Consider the following 21,746-nt stretch of genomic DNA (forward strand, 5'->3'; position numbering starts at 1 on the left):
AACAAGGTAGTCAAATAAGTTTTCTGAACGCATCTGATGGCTGTTAAGTCAAAATATTCATAAACAAAATATGGATGTTCATTATAAAGCAACACAAAATCATTCAACCACATTCTGAAAGAACAATACATTTCCATGAAAAAATAAAGCAACATATTACAGTGCAATGATTAAACACCACAGTATTTCCATTTTAGCTTGAAGGTAATGTTCCCTCAAACTTCTACACTATTTAAAAACACATACTGAGTAAATTTATTAAATTCGAAAGCTATGGCATTTATGAAATCCATAAATCAAGAATGGTGCACTGCCAGGTCTTGAAGGTAACTGGTGGGATTCCATGAATTGACAGTCCAAAAGACTTCAAGACTCAGTTTTGCTACACATTATTTATAAGGAACATAATGTCATGAGATAAAACCTAAATTGTATTGCTTTATAATGCTTTGCATCACAAGATCTGCACGAATTGCTAAACTCAACATATGACTAGTGGCTATTATTAAATTCCCATTAATATGTGCAGGGTATTTTATCTAGTATTATTCACTCCAGGCTAAGCATTAATTCACAACAAAATATCATAGTCAGCATATTTACAAAATAAGCATCATTGTTGTCAATTATAAGCCAGACCTTGGGGGCCTTACTGCACTGTTGATCTTCATTTTATATGTTAGATATAGATAATAAATTGCAACTATTAAGTGTCAGTACTTATCAGCCCTGCTACATGATAGGAATGGAAATATTACAATCTATTCCTATTCAACATAACAATTAAGCTCCTCCTTTTATCTAGCTATGGGTTTCATTGATCCTAGTGGAAATAAATATGCCAACTTAAAATGTAAATGCAATAAAGACTTTACACAGTATGTGAGCAATACTGCCTACTCTTGAGAAACAAGTAACTGAGCCTGAATGAGCAAAGAAAATAAGCATTAGCTAGTTAGTGTAAAAATAAAGTTTGCAAGATGCACTACCCATGATTCTAAACCAAATGTTTTAAATTTTCTATTTGCAAATATTTCATTTGTAAATATTATAATCTGCTTGGGTTTCAAGGTCATTTTTGTAATTTCTGTATGGTGTATTGGTGTATTCGCTATACCTGAAGTCTAAGAGAAGAAAACACTGTTGAGTCTTCATAAGAATAGTCAAAGCTCTTAGCTAAAACATCCTACAATTAATTGGCAATATGCAGTTGTACCATTCTGTTACTGCAAATGATACTGTGCTAGTGGAAACTAGGTTTCAGACCAAGACAAGCTGCACCATTAGTTTGACATCACACTTGTACAGCACACTTGCGACTGGTTGTGTGTTGCCCCTGTGGAATCTGTTGCACAATCTCCTGTGCATTCCGTTTGGTTCAAGCCATTATGAAATCCTCTGGCACAACCTCTCCACTCAAGAAGGTTTAGACTTCACAATAAACTGGCAATGAATGGTCTTACAAGCAGGCAAAGAATAGCCTCATAAGCACAAAACAGAATGCTAGAGTTTAGATAAAATTGTTACCAAAATGCTTGCCTTCCCCACCCCAAAGGTTTTGCAAAGAACATCTGAAGTTATGCTTCTAACATGTAAATATCCACATTTTGCTTTGCAGCTCTGTTAACAGTATGGTTTCATACTGATTTATATATCCAAAGGAACCTCACACTGGTAGGAGAAAAAAACTACTGGTAGAATCAAAGAATTACGACAATTCTGCTTGCATCCAATACTATACAGTGCCTTGCAAGAGAAGGATAAGAATTTATAAAACTCTGGCACTGGTTTACATGTGTAAAACCTATATTAATAGAACTAGTTCTTGTTCATTATGTGAACACAAATCCCATTAATAATTCTATTAAGCTACCACTTCAGTTCATTATTTTACCTATTCCCTCTACACTATATTCACTGTCAACAGCTGCTGCTTCTCCTGAGGAAGAGAGGGCGAACGGCGCACACATGCTTTTGCACTCAAAGCAGCTTGGAGGCAGGCAAGCAACCATGATAGAAAGGCCATTACACTCTCAACTAAAGACTGAATGCATCACCTTTACAGCAAACCAGCTACCATCCCCAGGATGCATTATCCAGCATCCATGCCTGAATTCAAATTACCTAATTATCAGAGCTACTCAGTATGCTTGCTGAATGCTTACCAAGCAGAAACTTTGCGTTAAAATGGAGCAAGTTAGACATTAAAGCAAAAAATAAAAAATACCAAGCACCACCCTTGAAACCTTATGAATGTAAAATCATACAATAACCATTTTGGGATCAGAATGTGACTAAATTTAACCATGAACCACAATGTTTGTTGTAGGGCAGGAAATTGCTACAGGACTCTTCATAAATTTCTTACAACAGAATATCCATCCTGCTCTTGTGGGCCCATCCTGCCCCACGGCCCATAGTGTCCACTCCCGCACCTCCATGCAAAGCATTACCAGTAGGGAAAATAGAGTTACACTGATAGTCTGGATTTCAGAAGAGAAGGGTAAGAATCCAGGCAGGACCAGGAATGTTCTAGGGAAAAAAGTGGCAGGCTGGGCTGAGCTGATATCTTAGTATATTTTGACTGCCATTGGGTCTATTACACAACCCTGTAAATAAAAACAAAGCATCTGGGAACAGAATCAGAAGCAACGAACTTCAGAAGAGGCTGAATTGGCTCACTGATCTCAGAAATCATGACTAAATTAAACCAGTGATAATGAACTATTTCATAACTGTGTGAAGAACGCAAGCAATGACACTTGCTCAGTCAACTGTACAAAAACAGCGTAAGTGGAAATGAGATGTTCCCCTGCAGCAGGGGATGACAGATCCATTCACCCCCATGAAACCAAAGATCCATGCAATGGAGTTTTCTATTATACCTCAATGTACCACACAGTAATGGCTTGCATCTATGTTGGGGTTACAAGAAATTGATTTTAAAGCAAAAGTCTGAAGTGACTATCAGAGATGTTCCAACACCAGGACAAAGGTAATCAATTAATACTCTTATTTTACAGAAAAGAAATACTGAAGCTGAGTTATAAGCAATTAGCAAAAGCTAGCTAATCTGTCCCTTGAAACATTAAGTGTGCCTGTGAAAAGTCCTGGTAGTTGGCTGCAATGTACCAATAGATCCTAATGTACCTTCTGCCTGTCTCTGGTTTATATCTCCAGTTCAATTTCAACATGCCACCATAAAATAATGCAAACCTTCAGCTGCTCAATGCCATGCCTACACAGTCTAAAGATAGCATTGGGATCAGCACTGATGGACAAATTGATAAAGGGATCCATAACAAGGGGTGGTGAAGGGCAAAGTACTGAATTATTATTCACCTTTCAGCCCAACTTCCACATACCTTGGCTTCTTGTTGTTTTTAAGACAAATTTTATAGCATTAAATGATTCACAGAGACTGGGCTGCAGAAGAATAACTGTCAGATTACTTTAAATCTTTAGGCTAGCATTTTAAAATTTACTTAGGAACTGCTTATTTAAAAATTTCCTTCAGTTAAACTGGTCCAAGAATAACCAATCTACATTGACTGATGCAGCGGAGGTAAGAGAGGAAATGATGGAAAAAAATAGCAGTTAGTGAAATTAAAGAATCATGATGTACCTATGAGAGAGTCATCTCTTATCTGCTCATTCCTTTATATAATTGCATAATATATCATCAATGATTTCACTTCTCAAATTAAGAATATATGTGAATCTACCAATTAAATAGCATGTATCTCTATTTTTAATTTCCTAAGGGAAAAAAGTAATGCCATTGCTTTCTCCTGTAAAGCTCTGAATGCTTATTACAGCCTGAGCCTGAGTGTATTAAATGAGAGGAAAATCCCACTTTTTAAATGGGTGCTTACTTGCAAATGTAAGCAAGCGTAAAATTGCAGCTACAGCCTTCAGAATCCTTCTTAGCACTCTTGCATACGTAGAGATAAAGCCAAACAGAAGTCTTTGCCTTTAGTCCCTAAGCACTGCATATGGACTATCTGAGTAAAATTCTAGATTATGCTGCTAGATTATATAACTGTTCTGCCCAATTGCAAACCAGCAATTCGGTTGTGGCAGCCAGTCAGTCTGGGAGTTTGTTCAGGAAATATAAGCATTTTATAAAATAGAAAATTGTTTTCATTCACTGTTAAGTCTTCCCCCTTCCCTCAATAATTCAAATCACTATGATTCAATCTAGCATATCACTCACACTTCTGCCAGACAGAGCTTAATTTGGAACTGTAAGAAAGGTTTGTAGCATGCTGTCAGAGTGGGATCTCACATGCACTGCAAGCATTCCAGTCCCAGTTTCAGTTCCTGTCATTTCCAAGGTTCCTGTCTGATGCCCTAGAAATCTGCTGCCAGTCAGTATACGCAATAGTGGCCTAGAGGGTATAAAGGCAACTTCCTAGGTTCCTGTCACAGAAAAATATTTAAGTATATATCTGTGTAAATAAGACGGTATCGGACTGAGCCCTCTTATTTGCTTATTAGAACACACAGAGCAACAAAAAACTATCTTTCATGGGTTTGTTCAGAGATTTTCTCAACTGCATTATATTAATCGCCAATATCACACACTGCCAAAGTGAATGTTAAAGGTCAGTCATATTGCTTTGGGGGAAATTATTTTTTCCTTTGCTGGTCCCAGTTGTTTAGTTTAAGACTATGATATAACCAGCATCTCTTGTTGCTTGAAAATAGTAAACGGATGTTCTAGAAGTTCAAATGTTTTTTTTTCCAGTACTGCTTCAAAAAACGCTGTTAATTTTTATAAACACTGTAAAACAGGAACTTTGGAACTGGGATACTGGCAATTGCAACAGCAGAGAGTGAAACCTTTTTACAAATGCAATTCTTGTTTCATATATTGGAGGAAAATATCTGACAAATGTAGATGACAGCAGTGGCTTTTACATGTAGGAGATTCTTGTTTCATTTGAATCAACAGATAGATTAAAGTAAACTTAAAAGAAAAATTGAAGATACATGTAGGGAGGAAAATGAAAAAGACTGTAAAAGACTCAAAGTAAATAGCTCCTGGCTAACATTCACTTTGACTGACTTGCTGGATACTACAGACTCTTTTCCCTTTCTGAAGTCTTTTTTTTTTTTTTGATCCAAGTGCCAAAGACTGGAAACATCCTCTTTGTATACCAAAACATGTTGTATGTGTGATCTTCTAAGTGCTCCGTGATGTAAATTAGTGCTTGAAACCAGGGCCTTTCATCTTGAAATGGGAGGGAGGACTAGAGTCTGGCCTGAGCTCTTAGTTCTTTCAACATATGATAAACACATTGCAAGTCAATACAGCAAGTATTTGTGTTGGCTGACGGTACAGATTAATTGAGACACCACTTCTTTGAGTTAATCATCTAAACAAAATAAGCCTGAGGTGTGGGAGGGGAAGTTTAATTTATCAAACAGAGGCACAAAATTCTGATAATTTTCTTTAACTCATTCTTTAAAATGTTTCAAGCAGTATTTTCAGCTGATGAACAATGAATAAAACTGTACAGTAAACTGTACAACCATGTACTGTAAAAATACAGTTGAAACACAATAAGAACTTATAAGCCATGTGGACATGATGGGCAAAATTAACTGACCTGCTTTCGGTTGGCACAGAGCAAGTTTATTTTCTCAGGCATAAAAATCATAACAAAATTTCAACCAGCACTGCTAAACAATTGGTACTAGGTTTTTGCTTGTTTTTGTGTTAGTGGTACAGAATTTATATGTGTTCTTTGAACAATCGGTATAAGTTAAAAAGAGTTAGCATATAAAAACCAGCAACCTTAGGAAGAGATACTGAACATAACAACCTGATCTGCAGAATCCATAAGGAGGCCATGACAAGAGTTAACCTCTTCAACAATTACATTCCACGCTTGTTTGTTTGATCTCTTTTCCTTATTTGCTCATTAAATGTCTATCATACCTTTTCTCCTTTCAAAGAACTCAAGGGAGCTTACATATTCTCCTCTTTTCAGTCTTATCTTCACAACAACAACAGCAACAACAACCCTGTAAGGTAGGTTAGACTGAGGGTTTATGACTGGTTCAAGGTCCTCCAGTTGCCTCCTTAGCTGAGTGGGGACTAGAACCCAGATCTCCTGAGTCCAATTTCCTCACTTTTAACCACTATACCACACTGGCTCTCTACTGAGCCAAAGCATACTTGTGTTTTGGCTCCACCCACTGCCATCTCCAGACCTGCCTACCCTGTTAGCATGGGCATCAAGAAACAAAGCCCTTAATACAGAAAATTTCCCTACCCATGAAATATAAAATGCAATACTTCCAATGAGCACTCTTGCACTAGGGAGCTAGATGGTGCAGCTGGGAGGATTAACAGAACTCCTTAAGCAAAGGGTGTGTCGAAACCCAATGTCCTTCCTTTACACATTCAAAAGCACAGACCATTTCCTTGCAAAGTGTTCTTTAGTGATCAAAAGCACAAAAACACCCAGAATCTATGAGCATGCACAGAGCGCTTTGTTGAAACCAATCCAGTATTTTCCTTATGAGCATGCCTTGCCCTCATCCCTTCTGGAAGGGGCTTCTGAAATGGAGCATGCCTCACCACTGTATACTGATCCTCCAATTGGGCCACACATCCCTGCTGATGACACATCATGGAATCTAGAATCAGGGCCACCTTGTCTCTGAGAATCTCCCCTGCTTGGAGTCCCTTCCTGCCAACTGTATATCTTGGTTATTCCCAGAGACTGTCTGCCCTGCTGTGGGGTCTGGAAGCACCTACACCTCTCTCAGTGTCTCAGCCCCCACCTCTCCCTCTCCCTCTCCCTCTGAGTCAGTTGAGTCTGACTCAGTCTTCTGCCGTCAGCAGCCCTTGAGAACGTGTGCCTAAAGCAGTCATCTTTCTTACTCCCAACAGAGTGTGCAAAGCTATCCTAACTATGGTTGCCTCTTAAGCAAAAAGCATCTGGAGCTATTCTGACTCCTTTTGCTATCTACGTAATATACTTGGCTGCAAAGCAGGAGCCAAACCACTCCTGTAGAAAGTGGTAAGAAATTATTTCCAGGGTAGGCTTTCCTAAATAACTACATCAAAGCAGGAAGACTTCATAAGTACTTATGTAAGCACATAGAACAGTGTCTAATCCAAGTCAATTGGAAGAATGGTGTTTGTGGTTAGGTCAGAAGCCACAACATCCACATTCCAAGAAAAAAGGAAGCCAATGGGAAGACAACACATATACATATTGGCTTGAAGGATCTGCATATAGATGCTGGAAGTCTTTCTGGGAATCAGCAAGAATACCAGTTGGTGGGTGCCAATGGCTTCAGCCAGCAGCTTTTATGATGGTAAGAGTCTGTCTACCTTCCTCTCTGATTGAGCCCCAGAAAACTGCAGAGGAGATAGAGCAAGAACTTACAGCTGACTATTGGGTATCCCACAGCAAAGACAGGAAGGACTTTTTTTACAGATCAGTTCTAAGCATCCCTGCTGGGGAAGAACCAGTAGTCAAGGGAGAAGTTAAGAGGGAGGTATATTTAAAGAGACTTGAACACAGCCATTTGGGAAGAAGCTATCACAATGAGTTTTCCTTGGTAGAGAGATGCTGAATGGGCGAACACAGACCTCACGAGCAACGGATGAGAAACAGCTTCCAGTTTGACTGTGGTAGTAGAATGGGGTGAGATCATCTTGATAAAGTGGCTTTTTGACTTCTTGCCCCAGCTGTATAAGTAGGAGAAACAGCATCTGACACTGCACACTTTTGGAAAAGGACTTGGCAGGCCAAAGTTGGATTTTGGTGCTTCCTGCCAAAACGTTCCTGTGGTGCTGCTTAGCAGGCTTAAGCAGCTGGCTCCTGCCCTGCTGAAAGCAGGCAGTGGGGAAACAGTCCAAACTCTCTTGTGGCAAAAGAGGAGTGGCCTGAGAGCTGATTTTAATATTAGCAAATACAGGATTGAAATTATGTAAGGCAGCGTCCAATGATAAGTATATACTAAACTTCCCTTGAAGACAAAGCTGTGGGTATGAAGAAGGTCCAAACTCTTATTACCTCATCAAGCTTGCTTTATTGGAGCAGAAGAGTAAGAAAGTTGTTGACCTGGAGCTTGATCAAGAACAATAATTTAAAACGTCTTTGTCTTTCCTAGGGATGTTGCCTTGAAATGCTCTTTAAAAGAAAAAGTCAGCTACTTGGACGCCCAGGTATGAGGAGAGAGCCACACAGATTCTATTCTGAAACTTCAGGAAACAAGTGATAATCTGCCTCTCTCAAAATATTTGTATTTTGATTCCTGAGTGAGCATGATAATGATAATACTTTGATGACCAAATGCTATAAACACTCTCTTCCAGATTTCCATGTATCACTTATTCCCCTTTTTGTCCAAAGAATTGCTGTTTAGATCACTGGTATCCTTTCAAAAACAAGGAAAGAATTTATTATCACAGCTCAGCTTCAAATAGATCCAACATCTGGAGCAAAGACAGATCAACAAGAGCCAACAGATGGACTTCACACAAAATATCTAGCAGCAGAGGTCAAGATGAATAAAACCACTGTGCTGGCTTCAGAATTTGACTTCTAATCTTCTCCAGACTAAACATATCCAAACAGCAACTACATAACGTCAAAGCTTAGTGAAATAGTACTTCAATTTGGCTGTTAACAAATGGAAATAATTTCTCTGCACTGTGGTCATTTTTAAAAATATGTTAATATTGTGAATCTAGCCAAAATATTTTTTTCTGCAGGACTAAATTATTTCTTTAGAGTGGGTGGTGGAACCAATGTGGCATGGAAATGCACTAAAAATTTCTTAAGCTTGACTGTCTTTAAAATAACTTTATTGCTTCTCTTTCTTTTTTCTGGATTTTTTGGCACTTCCATATGTTAAAAGGAGTTAGGAAAACCTTTTGCCTATCGTAACAGTAAAACATAGAGGTGCATTTTGATTCCCATTCTACTGCTACAAAGACTTATAAAAAATTGCTAGTTTTCTCTTTCTTAGCTATTTTACAAGCTAGAAGAGAATGATCACATATTAAATATTTTAATTTGAATATTTAAATACCTGCTCATTTAAAACCAGAGGTAAGGTTATCTCATGTTGGCTCAAGCTCTGAAGTTGGAAACTACGGCTGATGCCTTAAAAAGGGGGCCTCATGATAATTGATGGTGTGGATGCAATGTCACAACCTGTGCTTGCTTTCAACATACTCTCTATGCCACCCACCTCTTCCTTAGTCTTTCAGATGGGTAGTATACCTCAGTAAAGAGTCTCATTCTCTTCTGGACCTCTGTGGGCCTGTCACGAGCACCCGTAGTTTGCAGGATGGATTAAACAGTGAGAGGGAGTTCTCTTTGAGCAATAAGACCAGAAGGTTCACAAAGCACAATAAAGGATCACGCCTCAGTGAGACATTTTTTCCGATAAAGGAAAAGTATATACATTTTTGTAATAGGCTGTGGAAGAACCTGAAATAACCTGCGAAGAACGAGCAGTAGACTCTGACAACAGTCAAACCAAAATCCACCAAATGGAAAACAAAACCCATCAAGTATAAACAGCAACAGACATGAACCTGTGAGTGCAAGATGATTGCAATGCAAAATAATCCATCATGAGGTGTCAGATCCATTGCATGGCCAAGAAAAAGGTTCACCATATGTAAAAAGAAAAAAAAAGACCCTTTGCTTCCATGAATCTTTTACACTGAATCCTGTTCTCCCAAGCAAAGGTGACACTGGCCATTATCTGTGAGAATCAGGGACTCTTTTTCCTGCCAACACTTCGGATAAACTAAAGAGCAGTGTTTGTACATAACGACAACCCAAGATTCAATGGCAACCCATGCTCAACCCACAGCAAGCTCATACTCTGAATTCTCATTAAGTATGAAAACGGATCAGTTAATCTGACTGTAACAGAAAGTTGTAAATACTTGTGGATACAGAGATGACAAGCTGCAGTGTTGAAGACTTACATTCATGAGTGTTATGCTGAGCTTTTACAAGGCATTCTAATCAGTAGTAAGAAGTTGTAGTGAGTAGAAATCATAAAGTACAGAAGCAGGTAAGATTTTCAGTTCACTACACTTCAGTCAGGCCAGGCAGATTATCATTCCCACTTGTTAAACCAACTGTAACAGAAAGGTATGCATAGTAAACCCAACATCTCCCCTTCCACCCAAATAAAACAGTTATACACACAATGAAAGGTTAGAGTGGTAAACATTTTGTACTTTTTAAACTAAGAAAACAACTTTCTTTAGATGCTTATATTTAAGTTAAAAATCACAGAATGTATTATTCAATTTGTTTTGGAAATGATGGTTGAGTCCAGAAAAGCCAAGGAAGCCTTGCCACCACCTAGGGTGCATCTGTCACAAGATAAATGCTATCTCAAAGCAAAAAGGGGATACCCCTGAGGAGTATCTTTCCCTCTTTCTCTCGCCCTCAGTACAGAGCACACAGAAGCTGCACCTTACTTTGGTTGTCGAAGCTGCAGAGGAGTTGGCCACAAGGGTGGTGATCACATCACTGTTCACCGTGGTACAAGCAACGGTGGCTGGGGCATGTAGGCGTGAGGGCACGATTGGCACAGGCAGAAGCCCTGGTCGATTGTTGCTACTGCTGCTCACGGTGCTGTTACAATTAGTGCTGTTCACGTGGTTCCCATTGGCACTCCATTCCCGGCGGTCCCATCCTGTGCGATAATCTCTTTCAAACCGGCTGTGGTGCCGTGACATCTCGGCCAAAGGTGGCTTCTGCCTCTTCTCACAGGAATTTCTACAGGTTGCCTGTGAGGAACCAAGGCAAGAAACAAAAGCAACTTATTAATTGAAGGTTCAAGAAAGAACATCAGGGCCATTTCTCTGCTTTAGCTCTTGGACCTGATAAAGGAACATAAGATTCCATTCCGTAGCTAGTTTCAGATTGCATTTCGAGAAGTTTTAATGAGAAATCCAAGGCAGAGAAGATAAAAACAAAGTGGTTCTATGGTCCTCCAAGGAGGTTCCCCAAACTGCCCAGTGAGATATCAGATGACAGTTTACAGACAATAAAACAACACGCCCAAAGTAATCTGCCACTTGAACTCTCAATGAGGGATTAGCTTCTGACAGCAGGATTATATTTCTAACAGCTTCCTAAAAATACTCTGCTTGACTCCTGCATTGCAAAAAACCCCAAAAAATAAAAACATGTTCATATGGTGTTGGGAGAAACAGTGTTTAGGAATAATGCCAAAATGTTCGTGTTACATGCACACTCACACAAAGAGCGTAAGGGGGACAATGGTACTCGCTTTATGTCTATGAATGGATCATTAATGGCAGAAAACTATATTGCAAAGGTAAAAGAGCTATTACAAGCGGTCACATGTATCCCCTTCAATGTTTTCCTCGTTTCCTACCACCTCTGCTACTGTCTCCTGAGGAACCAGTTCACTTCCTCAAGCTATAGGGCTGGGAACTAAGGAGACCACACCATTTACTGCAGGGAAACTGCCTGCCCGGCCCTAACCTTATACTGTGAGGGGGCCCCCACAATTCCCCGAAACCCCAGGCAACACCGTGGGCTGTCAATGCAGCCAATAGTTGTGCGTGCGTGCACGCGTGTGTGTGTTTGTATTTGTGCGCTCCTTTCCCTGACTGAACAGTATCACACCAAGAGCTACCAGTAAACAAAAGTATCTCTCTAAGCAGCTGAACTGAAGTCCAAATACAGGTTCCTGTATCCCTAATCTAGGCAGATGGGGCTCCTCCACTCGCAGCTTGCAGCCTCTGCCGTATTCCCATCCTCCTCCTTCTATTCCCCTTCCCAGAAGTCCCTCACAAGAAGGCCACCATGACCATGCTTAGCTGCCCTTCACGGCTCTCTTCCTCTCACCGCCATCCAAAGCACTGAGATGCTGCAGCAGAAGGGAGAGACGTAATTTCCACTGTCTGTCCCACAAATAGTACATCAAATAGTAAATCTTGTGACAGGTGAGCGTGCTGTGTGGCCCTGCTTCTAATACAGTTTCTAGCAATGGTAAAATGGCAATGTATGGCAATGTTCTGTTCTTAGAAATCACTGCCATATTCGGTTTTCCATGCAATCGTGTTATCAACATCTGAAAAAAATTGCTTTCAAAATACTTTGTTAAAGTAAAATGTCATTCCAGGTTTTAAACACTGCCATGCCCATCATATTTCAAGTGCCTTCTAAAATCAGCTAGACTTTAAAGGGAAATTTCTGCATATTATATACAGATCCTGATGTTTACCTTTTAAAGATAATTTACTCCCATTGAAGGTTTTGGGATTAAGTATTGTAAATGTAACTGGTTCTTTCCCTAAAAGGATAGTCTCCATTAAATAAACGCTTAAGGGAATCTTTTGTGTATGAGCTTATTGGAACATCATGAGCAAATATAATTTGATGCAGAAGCCCAGATTTGGCTTCAATCCAGTTGTAATGCTTTTCTCTTCAAAACTTCTAGAACTCAGTTTCATTTCAGAAGAATCAATTTCCTGTCAGTCCCTCCCTCCCCCCATTAGTTCTGACTTTATTTTATTCTGATAAAAAATATTGTGCTCCTGTTTAAGTCTGTGATAGGTTCAAGTCTGTGATAGGTTTTCTTAAATGCAATACATTTTGATCAGGAAGTAATATTCATATGTTAAACAGAACATTTAAGCTAAACATAAGCGCATATATTTGTATTATTATTTCTGAAGGAAGTAATTTTTCCTAAAGAAAAACAGAACGGTAGAAATCGACATACTGGTTCTGATACTGGAAGTAACATATCCTTCAGGGACCACTAATAGCCTCATTCTCCTTTAATCGTAAAAACCCCTTTTTGTCTGCAGTGATGGCGATCACTACATCTTGTCATAGAGAATTTCATAGTTTAACAATGCACTGTGTGAAGAAACACTTGCTTTATCTCTTCCGAAACTTGCATCAATCAGGTTCATGGGATGACCCCTTTGTGTTCTAGCAGCATTAGCATCTTATGTTAATTCAACTATTTTAGGATTCAACCCATGGATCTTATGGGCTTCTGAATACAGACAAAAAACCTTTCCAGTTTTAATAGCCATTTCAATAGATGGCACCTCAGTTCTCAGTAGGTGCACCAAAATATAACCGCATTATCATTGTCATTCCTCTCATCACTGTTACACTCTCATTAGCCTGTCACAATATTGACACATGGCATGTAGCATCAGAAAGTATCTTTTGAGAGAGAAGGAAGTACTTTTCTTTGTTCCTGCAACAAGAAAAGCATATGTCCCCCCACTTTGTGGGGGGGGGTGCAGGGATAGATAAAACCTGTTCTTTACTATTTTATTGTGCTTCAGGAGATGCTGAAAACAATGTCTGGGTCAGGGCATGGAATTACACCCTTTGATTTTCTTCTGCCCCAGACATAGTTATATTAGGAGTGGGAGGGAAATTTGATTCCTATTTAGTACAAGATTGCCTAACTTGCATTTCACAGTCCCAAACTTAATTTGTGGTCAGAAATTTGCATATCTTCAAGTTTGCAATGTGTTTTGAAAAACAAAACCAAGTGTTTGGCATATATGCACACATTTCATGTTTGACTAAACAAATGCATGTAATCAACAGATGTATGCATACAAACATGCATTTGTTTGAAAAGGGTGTGTGAATGTTTGTGTAGGGTAAAAGAATCACACAGAACTTAGAGGGAAGAAACAAACCTAACAGTAGAAAGCAGAGAACCTAGAAAAGTTTTGGCTTGGCAGATTTTGCTGTCTGTAATTTATAACACCCATAACACAACCAATGAAAAGCAAAACAACACAAGGTACAACCTTTCATGCCTGAAAACTTTTTAAAGTCTCTTTTTTCTTCTTCTTTATCTTAAGTTAATATTGAAAGAGCTCTCTTGCAGTGTAGCAAATAGGAGCTCTTCTAATATTTCCAGGAGTAAACTAGAAGAAGCTACATACTCTTCCAACCAATGGATCATCATCAATAACTTTATTTTTCTCTTCTTTCTTTTCTTTCATTTAGATGCACTCTCCCACTCAGGAGCTAAAATACACATCAACTTTAATCGTTTTCTGCCTTGTTCCCAAGAGGAGCAGCAATCTATACCATGACTGCAGGGCTAGAATAAACGCAGCTCCCATTTTCCAGAAAAACCTGATGATCTTTACAAAACATTACTAGTGGTATAATCTGCAGATAAATTCCAGGCCAATTCTAGTTGGAGGTCATTGTTCTCTCTCCCTGTGCCTACACTAACAAGTTCATATCGTTTTACAAGCTGACATAATAGCTGGTACAACACTTAGCATACACATTCAAATATACAACAGCAACATAGGCGGCATTTAGGAGGCATTTCATTGCATAGAAAATCAAAAACAAATGTAGTAACATATGACATGTAATATTTCAATGGTAGAGCATATTTATCACAGCTACCTTCTTTCCTGTACCAAGACTTACTCTCTTCTAGGAGTGCTATTTCCTCTTCATGTTCCTTTAGGTCTGTCATGAAATACTTTTCACTGAGCTTCTTAAATCTATCTGACTTTGGAGTTACAAAAGCAAGAAAAAAATAGGCTTTCAGCCAGTCCAGCGTTGACGAATCATATTTCACACGCTAACAGGGATTCAACTTAATAAAGTGACCTCAAAATCAAATGTCAGCTTTTAATTAAATTTCCCCCTAATAAATTAAGTTCAGATTTCTGTTTCTATTTACAAAAGAGAACACAACTCAAATATGTATGATCACAAATAGTTTTACAGAAATAGCTGCCTCATTATCAAGGGGATAAAAATACATACCTGTAAATTACAAATAAGCACCTACATTGCATTAAAAATGATCAAGCCTGTTACTCTGACAGGTCCTATTTTGTTTGGTTCACATCTCAAGTGAGATTTTTTCTTCTTCTTTCAAAAAAGGAGGGCTGATAGCATATCTGCAAGCAGATCTAATACTGAGAACTCCACTGAATAGTTGAGAGAGAGAGGAAAAAAACCTTCACACCAGCATCATTTCAGAGGGAGATTAAAAAGCTGAGTAGTTATAATTTTATTGGAGCACACCATTGCAATGTAAAACAGATAACACTATGAATCAAGACTACATTCACACCAAATATGCTAATACTTCAGACATATGAGAATGTCTTTCTTCTAGAACTTCAGTATCACATTAAAAACAAATAAAATGCTTTTTTGTTGAAAACATGAAAAGGGTATATTATGAAATGTCAAATCCCTGCATATGTGCTGAGTTATAGATTTTATCTAAACTAACAAAATAGTCAGCTTTTACAAGGGCTTCTTCTTAAGCTCCATACAGCCAAAACACATGAGTTTCTGTTAAACCAAATCAAAGTTGGTTATGCTGCTACTGTTGTCATGCTTTCCTTGGTGTTAGTAGCTGTTTTATATTCTACACAAGCAAAAACATCCTTATATTCGGAAACCACTTTCCAAACCACAGAACAATTTTACTAAACTAATCCCTAACATATCCTTATTTATTTCTTCTGACATTTTATTGGAACATTTCTAAAGATTTAAAAGTAGCAGTCCTTTTAAAGAAAGATCTATTGATATTTATTTATTATAATTCTATCCCATCCCCTTTTGCAGCATGAGCACAATTATGTAATTCCTCCTCTTCTCCTTCCTTACAACAATCCTGTAAGTTGAGAGTCAGTGACTGCCCCAAAGTCACCTGATGGGAACTAGGACCTGGCTCTTTCAAGTCCTAGTCCCAAGCTTTAACCACTAGGCAACACTTAACTCTTGGGACTTACAGCAGTGAAGCGCTTGGAGTACCACATAAAAGAGATGAATAGAGTTTACTGTGTAACTGAAAAGTTAATGGCCTACTATATGAATGAGATGTTGGAAAACTGTGATGTTTGTTTCATTCTAGTAATTTTTTGTACACTGTCCCAAGATGTCTGTATTGGACGGGTTAGAAAAGCTTGTAATAAATTTTATTTATTTATTTATTTGGACAACTTGTATGCCGCCCTATTCGCGTAAGTCTCGGGGCGGCTTCCAATATATAAATAAATATATTTCTAAACAAAATACATAAAATACTGGAGACATCCTGGTAGCAGATTTAAAATCAATAAATAAAATCAACAGTTAAAATAATGCTTAAATAAAAAGGTCTTGGCCTGGCGCCAAAAAACAACAACGGCGCCAGGCAGACCTCTCTGGGGAGCACGTTCCATAAGTTCCATAAACAAACAAACAAACAAACAAACAGCCTGCAATTCTATAGACACAACCAGGGAGTAAGCCCTACTAAAATACAGTAGGACTCATTTCTGAGTGAACATTTATTGGACTGTGCTATCAGTAAGATCCTGGAAAGATTATGGAGGGTTTAAAGGAGATACTTTAAGTGTGCAGGAAAATTTTTAGCTTACTAACACAGAGAGTAATATTACAAGGCTAACTTTTTCCACCAAAAGCAAAGAGAATGTCTTTAATTCAAATATGCATGTAAGTTGGATCACATGAGTAAGACAAATGTTTGTTTTAGTATATATATGTATTTTACCTTTCTACACATATAAAACACTTAAGAAACACTTCCATATTCACTAAAACATCTTAAACACAATACAGCATTGTAATAATGATAATAGTACAGGAATAATAAAGTAACTACAGGAACTGAAGAAAGAGAGAGAGAATCTGTATGGATGTGTGTAGGTATACAGTATTGTAAAAAAGAAAAGAAATGGTTCTTTAAACAGTTTAGAACATTCCTGAGGTAACAATAAGCCTAACATGAAGTGATGATGATGGAGATGGACCTGGTGCTGGAAAGCCAGAGTTTGGTTGTGCTGCTGGAGGCAGCAGGGTTATTCTTGGAGTCACTTTCTGGAAGTAGGCATCAAGGGTTGTTTGTACAACCATTTTCTTTTTCTCATCATAAATGGCCTTGTAGCAGCTGAGGGCCTTGGTACTACACAGTAAACCTTTGTGAACCTCTCTGTGTTAGATCTTGCTCCTCAAACTTTGCCATCCCTACTTCAAGATAATGAAGAGCTGTGAATACTGTATCTCTAGGGAACTAGGAGTCACCAGACACATCACATAATTCCCTAAAGATAGCCATCACTATCTCTGGGAAAAGCCAGGAATATCATTAGCGAATCTCTATCTCTAACAAAAAGCCATAAATATCTCCAGGAATTATGCACCCACAGATGACACACTGCATAGTTCCCAAGAGATATTCACAGCTTTTTGCTAGAGATATTCATAGAAGGTTTCTGACAATCTGTTCATTTGTAAATATCGTTTTTCAAAGCCTGGCAACTACCTGTATGTTCTTGTGAAGTCTACCATAGCAAAAATCACATAACTAAAGAGCAACTATCAAGACTGCCTCTTGTGAACTACACTGCTTACCTACAATGTAGATTACAGAGACACAAATCCAAGAACTCTCCTTCAGATATAAAGACTGTAATGGGTAGGATTGGGTAAAGGAAACTTCTTCTTGACATTCAGTACCAAATATATTTAAATTTGCATTGCTGAAACACACAGTGCTCAATTTTGCATTAGATCAAGCATTTAATTTGTTCAATTGTAATTTTGCAAAACTCTGAAAACAACTGTTCTTGAATTTTCTTTTTTACTTTAAATGGGAAGTAATATCCTCACAACAGCAACTCTATGTCAGATTAAAACTCATTTGGGGGAATTTGGCGAGATAACAGGGTTACAGGTTAACTGGGAAAATAAGAGATAATGCTGTTTAATTGCAATAGAGAAGAAAAAGAGAGAATTTCAGATTAGAATATGTGACATTATTACTTAGGTATTACTATTTCGAATAATACACAATGTCTGAAAAAGAATAATTTTGATATATTAAAATTGGAAATAAAATAAGAAATTGCAGCAATTTAGGAAAATAGGGCTCTCATTGTTTGGGAAATAGATTTTTTTTATTTGGGACATTGCCAATTAGGTTATTAGGGAAAGAGTTGAAAGATTGGCAAAATATGATTAATACATTCTGTAATGGAGATAAGAAAGGATTAGTAAGAAAAGATGGTATAAATCACAAAAAGAGGGTAGATTAGGTATTTCAAATATTAAATTACATAATGAAGTAAATCAATGAAGATAGATGTCAAATAATATTTTGAAGCCAGATGAGATAATATGGGCACAGGATGGAACAATAGGAAACTGAGGGATCTTTTTAAAACATTTTTTTAAACAAGATGATAAGATTGTAAAAAGGATAGAAAATCCCTTTTTAAAAGCATTGATACAAATTTGGTACAAGTATAGGGAAGAATTTATGCTTACCAACTCAGTTATGCCATAATTTCAGTTACAGAAATTAGAGGATTTCCAGAAAATCTGAAGGATAGTTTAAGAAAGGTATTAAAAGAAAACAAATATTTAGGCTAAAAGACTGGGCGGAGAAAATGAATAATAAGGATAAAAGCATTATCTGGAAAATGAAATTTAACTTGGTTTAATGTTATGCAATTGGAACAACAGACTAGAAAATGGTTGCAGAAAAATGCTAAGTGTACAGATGTTACCAAATTTGAGGAGACTGAGCTGATTAGGGAGACGCAAAGCGGAATGCAAGCAAGGGGGGAGCATGAGGGCGATATATAAAACAGGGAAGATATGTACGATCTCTTAAAAATTTTATGGGAAATGGATTTAGGGAAGGATATAGACAAGGAAGATTGGGGGAAATATGGGATAAGAGAATATTAAAGAGTATTTCAAGGAAAAATTATAAATTAGCATGTAAATGGTATATGACCCAGGTTAAATTATTTTATATGGTTAATAAAAACTCTAATTTATGTTGGAGATGTGGACGAAATATGTGATGGGAATGTGAAATCCAAAAGTTGAAGTGGATCCTGAAATAGCATTGTTGCTCATTTTTAGTGAAAAGAAATGGAAATGGAATATCAAAGAATTCATCGTAAATTTGGTATCTGCAGCAAAATTGGTAATAGCAACAAAGTAGAAGGAGAAAAGGGATCTCCAATTAACTTGAATAGTATAAAGTTTGGAATATATTGGTTAATGACAAGTTGACGTGTGAGATAAGGGTAAAAAAGGATTGGTAGAGAAGAATTATTTTAATAATATATGTGGTATGTTTACTGAATATGTATTAATAAAAGGGGAGGGTAATAAATCCTCAAAGGCTGTATTGAAATTTTGTTTGAAAGTGGGTATCTTGGAAAGAGCAGAAAAATGAAAGAAAGAAAAAAGGCAGTCATGGTGCCAGTGGAGGGGTGCACTAAGGGTGATTTTGGGGTTTTTTAACTTGATTTTGTGTACCGAGAGCTTTTTTTCTTTATTACATAAATTTTGTATTTGCATTTGTTTAAAATTTAAAGTTAAATAGCTAATAAATGGAAAATAAGAGAGAGTCACTCCATGTCGTTCACAGTGATAAATTCCTATAAATAAAAATCTCACTGATAACTAACTCATTAAGAGGCTTGTGTATTACTATTTAAGTCTTAACAAAATCTCTTCCTGAATTTCTAAGAAATCAGAAAATATGTAGAAACAAATACATACTTCACCCATAACTTCTTAAGGGGCAATCCTATGCCTTGCTGGTGGGGGCTTGCTAGGAGTTGCTAGGAGCTGCACCTGTAACAAATACACTTGAACTTCTACATGGAGCCAACACACATTTTCCCTCTGTGCTGTCCACAATTAATTAATAATAGTAGTATGCTTTCTGAAATCTGCTTATTCATTTTATTGTATTGAGGTGCAGAAATGTTGGTTAGATTGTCAGGTCTATACAAGCATATAGTGGGATATCATTTGCAGTTCTGATTACTGCATCTCACAAAGTATAGTGAAGACCCACAAAAGCTTCAGAAATGACAGACCAAAATAATCAGGGAGTTGGAGCAGCTTTCGTACAAGAAACGGTTACTGAGGTACTTTAACTTACAAAGAAGGTGACTGAGGAGGACATGATACAGCTTTATAAAATTATGTACGGTGTGGGGAAATTTGATAGGGAGCGGTTCTGCTCCCTCTCTCGTAATGCTAAAACCTAGGGTCATGCAAAGGAATTTGCTGGCAGGAGAGTCAAGACAGACCAAAATAAGTGCTTTTTCACTTCTGCACATAATTCATTTAGAGAATCTGCTGCTGCAAGATGTTGCAATGGCCACTTGATTAGATGGATTTAAAGGAGGATTAGATACCATCAGGAAGGATAGGTCTCTCAATGGCTACTAATCCACTTAAGAAAACAGGATGCTGGACTTTGTCAGATCCACCAGGGTTCTGCTTACATTCTTCTCATTCTCATTATTAATATCATTTGAACTCCATTTATTTCTAATGCATTCACTGCAGCCTGCAAGGTGCTGCCCTCCCCATTTTATTCCTAGGAAGTAAGGTCCCTACGGGCTGTAAGACTGTAAGCCCAAGGTTACATGAGGATTTTCTGGGGTTTGAACAAGGGTTTCAATACAAGCCTAAAATCTGAGAGCCTATGGCTCTGATCAGACAAGACAGCAGAATTCCATCCAGTGGCATTGTGAAGATGCATCAAGAACAAACCCTTGGGGTTGCCCAAGTTGTGAACAACTTCAAGGGTCCAGGTTCAACTGTCATGGAAACAACCCACAGTGCTACCATTTGCAGGTTGTTCCAGGAAGGCTGCTGGTACACAGTGCACATCCCCGCAATGAGTGGGTTAATTAGTCCATGAACTGCTGTGGCATGCCTGTTATGTACAAAAAGGGCCTACTGCGGTACAATGGTTAGAGTCTGACCACTATCCTGCACAGTCTCCCACTGTTATAGGTGCTTTTGGGTACTTTTGTAAAATTCAATTAGTATATGATCTCATTGGGTTCACCTTAACCTTATCCTTCACTCATCCATCCCCTTCCTTTACATACCAGCCATGATGAACAGCCCCAATCAGGCCCTAGATTTCTTGATACTTCCCTGCCTCCCCACTCTGTCTTAAGCTCCATGTCTGTGCTAAAACTGTCTTTAACTGCCTGGCTCAAACACAAATGACATAAAGAAATGGAGAGCCAAACTAGAGAATGCAGCTAGAGCACTTGCACTCTCTGGGCAATCTCCAGGCCTCAAAAGCTTGGACTTGCGTGAGATGGTGAACAATTCCAGGCCCTACTGAAAGCAAAACATGTGGAGCCATTCTCACTTGGATTGACTTTCCATTTGTTGACTTGATTTATTAGCAAGATAAACCTTTCAACAAGAGCTTATGAACCCATAACTTTATGAGGATTTGGAGTATTCGCACAATACATGCATAGCTCAAATCAGGACAAATATGAAATATTCTCAAAAACTGAAGGACTCCCTGTTTTTTTTTCCTCTTTCCTTTGGCATCTGGTGTTGCCTGAGGCCTGGGTACTTCTATAGGCAGCATTCCAAGGCTAGCATTTCCAGAGGCTTTTAAAGAGAACGATTTATACACAGAAGCTAGGGATTTCTCTGTGTCATTTTGACACAGGATGTACTCAGGATGAAAGGAACTGCTCATGGGACCAGTAAATTTACTCTGACAGTGTCCTGTTAAAACAAATTAGCCCATATGTCATAATCTCCAACCCAAAAATATAGCCAGGAAAAGTTCTCTCAGATTCTCCATCCATCCTATAATACAGTGAATTAAATATTCTCTCTTGACTGATTGATTTTTTAGCCATTTTTGCCCCAAGCATTATG

General features: G+C 38.1%; 1 protein-coding gene across 1 annotated transcript in view; it reads right to left on the reverse strand.

The window, feature by feature from the left end:
- The window catches only part of KLHL29 (kelch like family member 29), a 434,198-nt gene that overhangs the window by 264,083 nt on the left and 148,369 nt on the right, over positions 1–21,746 (reverse strand). Inside the window, exon 3 of the mRNA XM_044445123.1 lies at positions 10,481–10,792. Coding sequence (XP_044301058.1) covers positions 10,481–10,741 — 261 coding nt within the window. The 5' untranslated portion in view covers positions 10,742–10,792. The remainder of the gene's footprint in view (positions 1–10,480; positions 10,793–21,746) is intronic.

This window comes from Varanus komodoensis, unplaced genomic scaffold, assembly GCF_004798865.1.
Source record: "Varanus komodoensis strain SLA01 unplaced genomic scaffold, ASM479886v1 scaffold47, whole genome shotgun sequence".
Taxonomy (NCBI): domain Eukaryota; kingdom Metazoa; phylum Chordata; class Lepidosauria; order Squamata; family Varanidae; genus Varanus; species Varanus komodoensis.